This window comes from Oncorhynchus mykiss, chromosome 15 (genome assembly GCF_013265735.2).
Source record: "Oncorhynchus mykiss isolate Arlee chromosome 15, USDA_OmykA_1.1, whole genome shotgun sequence".
Lineage (NCBI taxonomy): Eukaryota > Metazoa > Chordata > Actinopteri > Salmoniformes > Salmonidae > Oncorhynchus > Oncorhynchus mykiss.
Genome location: NC_048579.1, coordinates 43,997,743 through 44,001,190, shown reverse-complemented (window position 1 = coordinate 44,001,190; position 3,448 = coordinate 43,997,743). Strand labels below are relative to the sequence as shown.

The 3,448-nt window shown below is 40.1% G+C and overlaps 1 protein-coding gene across 2 annotated transcripts; it reads right to left on the bottom strand.

Annotated features, from left to right (window-relative positions):
* Positions 1-1,259: 1,259 nt before the first annotated feature.
* On the bottom strand, positions 1,260-3,178 carry mrps17 (mitochondrial ribosomal protein S17). Of its 2 annotated transcripts, none has more exons than XM_021563290.2 (3): positions 3,026-3,178; positions 2,381-2,524; positions 1,260-1,965 (listed from the first exon to the last, which is right to left on the bottom strand). In XM_021563290.2, the coding sequence occupies exons 2-3, from the start codon at positions 2,501-2,503 to the stop codon at positions 1,636-1,638; spliced, it is 453 nt and encodes a 150-aa protein (XP_021418965.1). In that variant the 5' UTR covers positions 2,504-2,524; positions 3,026-3,178; the 3' UTR covers positions 1,260-1,635. The 2 variants fall into 2 exon arrangements, with proteins under 2 accessions (XP_021418965.1, XP_021418966.1); XM_021563291.2 differs by having other exon boundaries at positions 2,381-2,488; positions 3,026-3,123.
* Positions 3,179-3,448: the final 270 nt, after the last annotated feature.

Here is a 3,448-nt window from a genome sequence, read left to right as displayed (position 1 = left end):
TATTGGTCTGAATATTGACTTTGATCTCAGGCCCTTCTTATGAACACATTTTCCTTTATGAACAAGTCTTATAAATGTAAAAAATATTTTTTACAGCTTTTTAGCGTACACCTAAGTTCCCCCTGTTGATGCTCATTATATATTAAGGTTGAACCAAAAGATTACATGTAACAAAAATGAAATACGAAATTATGTGAAATTGAATGAAACAATAATGTATGTTGACGCTAATATGATGTACAATATTCCATTATGTTTCTATATGATAAAATAGCATTAAATATTTTATATGCCATTACTATTTTTTAACAGTTTCACTAATTCATTTTAATTAACTTAATCATTATGACACACCCCTCGCCACTGTCATTGGTTACACTAATTGCACTGTGTGTCTACATAACCTGGTTCAAGTATTCATTACATTACCCTGAGGAAGGCACAGTGATGCCAAAACATTGGTAAATACCCATTAAATTGCTGGGAGATTATACATGGAGTGTGTGACTTTATTTTGATAGTGTAATCTGAGATGTGACACATGTTAATTGCCAAAATAAAATGGAAAACAGGAAACCCCTCCCAAAAATATGTATTTATTTTTTTGCTAAAAATGTGGGGCTGAAAACAGGTGGGGCTCTGAATGACCAGTCGCCACTGCTTGTAGGCGATGTCATAGCGACGTTGGCCAGCTATGCGTAGAAGCACCTAATCGCGTCGTTTTACGCATAACTGCGCATGTGCAGGCCGTCAACGGGACTCCTTCGATATAAAGTTGTTTTCGACGCAAATGAAAACGGTTTGTTTCACGAGGTTGGAGGAATAAATTCAACTGCTTAAGATATTGCATCGACTCTTGGTTGTGCTTTTCGATTTCGGAAAAACTAGTTTGCAAAATGAACAACTAAGGAAGAATGTCACTTTTCTCATTGACTTCTCGAACTCCAAACCACGGTCAATTTGGTCGCAAGCGTTCGCAGAAGTTTCGTTTCTGGGTATAGAAACTCTGTGCTATAACGTTCCAGGTCATACAAAATAGACTATACACTGTTTCCACTAGATGGCGGTAAAGCCACATTCAACAATACCGACAAATCTGAAAAAGTGACCACAGAATGCTATGACCAAAAATTATTGCATGTGTCAACGTGAAGTCATCTGAATGATCTTTTATCAAAATAAGAATTAAATGCATGCCTCTGATCAACATAAATCCAAATGAATGAAGCAAAAGTTTGTATCAAAAACGTCATGTAGGCTTATGTGGGGGAACAAATGCAAGGGGAAATGACTTTCCCATTGGGGTCTTTTTATTTGATGATAAAATATAATTGTATGGCATTGGATGTGGTTGATAGATTTACACAACCTGAATTCAAAACAGCTGAACTATGCAACACCTAAAAAAAATCTATTGAATTCACCTTGAATTTAAAGATGGAAACATTTTAGACTTGATTGCAGAATTGCATTAAACCAAGACAACATAATCAATAACAAACAAAAACATAAAATAACAGCAGGTGGAATTGGTGATTAGTTACACCCCCATACAACGTCAAGCACTTTGAGTTAGAAAAACAACAACATAGATATACAAAATACAAATCACCCCAATCAAATAATGATGCAAAGTCAAGGTGTGGTTGTGGATGACGAGACCAAGGTTGCACCTGAAGAGGTAGCAGCAGAGATGTTGAGTTCCTGTAATTTCTCTGTTAGCGTCGGACACTCCTGCTCCAGACTGTGTGGGGGGTCAGTGAGGCACTCTAGAAACTCGCTCCCCGCCACCCTCTTCCCTGTCAGGGGGTCCACCACGTTGCCCACCTTGTAGACAATCTCCGCCAGTTCATGTTTCACATGTCTCGACCTGCGCTCAGCAAGGGCCTTCAGAAGGACTATATCTCCCACGGTGCACTGCTGCAAGGCATCGTGGGCGAAGTAGGTCTTTCTCTTGTTGTAGTACTGTAAGAGAGAGGTGAGAGTGAGGACTGGTACAGTTGTTGGACAACTAGGGATGGTAGATGTTACAGTACCCTGAATAAAAAATAAGCTATAACATTGAGTGAGAAATAACCAAAGCAATAGAGAATTTTCTATACAAATTTGCCGGTATCTGTCTAGTTATTTATTTTTTTACATCAGTGCAGATGACATAAAGCCGACGAGGAGAGGTTGCCTCCATAGATATGCACCTATTAAGTGAATGTGCTGGACTGGCCCAGAGTACTAATGTAGTGGGCATGAGTCAGGCTCATTGTCTCGTGATGAGGTAGCCCTGCCAGCAACTTCAAAATCGGTGTCCCTCTTGGTCAAGACGTTTTTTTTCTCCCGTGGGAGATCCCACCTGTGACACTGGGCTGACCCCGTCGGTGTTTACCTTGAGCAGGTACGGGTCCAGAACCAGTCTGGTGACTCTAACTTTTGCTGTCTTCTGCATCTTGGTCCCGATCACTCTGCCGATGATCCATTTAGCATGGACTGAAGCCTGTTTTACAGACATCCTGCTAAAGCTTACAAATTCCTAGAACACATTACACACAGACAGGCTAAATATGATGACAAAGTTGCACGAGGGTTGTTTAACTGATAAGCCTTGTACCTATTTAAAGTATTTGACCACAGACTTTGGCTGCTGGGTGGCGAAGTGGTCCAAGGAACTGCATCTCAGTGCTAGAGGCGTCACTACAGACCCTGCTTCCAGGCTGTATCACAATCGTGATTGGGAGTCCCATAGGGCGGCGCACAATTGGCCCAGCGTCGCCGGGTTAGGCCGTGATTGTAAATAATAATTTATTCTTAACTGACTTGCCTAGTTATATACAAACTGTGATATGACACCACCAGATAGATTGGATGAACGGCAAACTAACGTTAGCTTGCCAGTTAACGTTAGCATTTCTTGATCATCTGACTTCGCGTTGGCATGAATAAAAAAAGCACACAAGCAAAACAGCAACCTCAACATTGAACTTAACAGTAATGCTATTTTAATGTCAAGATATGAATAGGCAAATCTACTTACTTTATTGGGTAACTGTCCAAGTGAAGGTCAGAATTGTGTCAATGCGATCCGACCGACTCTGGCTTGTTTTGATGACGTACCTACGGAATAATGATGACGTAACTACGGAGTATAAAAAGGAACAATACATTGCCGTTTGGTTCTTGGTTGATTACCTTCCTCAAATCGCATGGGCATTCCTTTCCACAGTAAATACTTAGTGATATACACAGTAATATTTTTTACATCAATCAATCACATTTCGTACTTCCTTATTGTTTATCCACATATATGAACTTACTCTACCAATTGTCTGTGGGGTTGGTTTTTCTATAGGTGGAATTTGAGACAAAATATCCACAGGAACGTATTATTAAACAGACTTTCCAAACGTGGGTCTGTTGTAGACCCACTTCTTCTCAGCTTTCCTCCTGTCAAAATAAA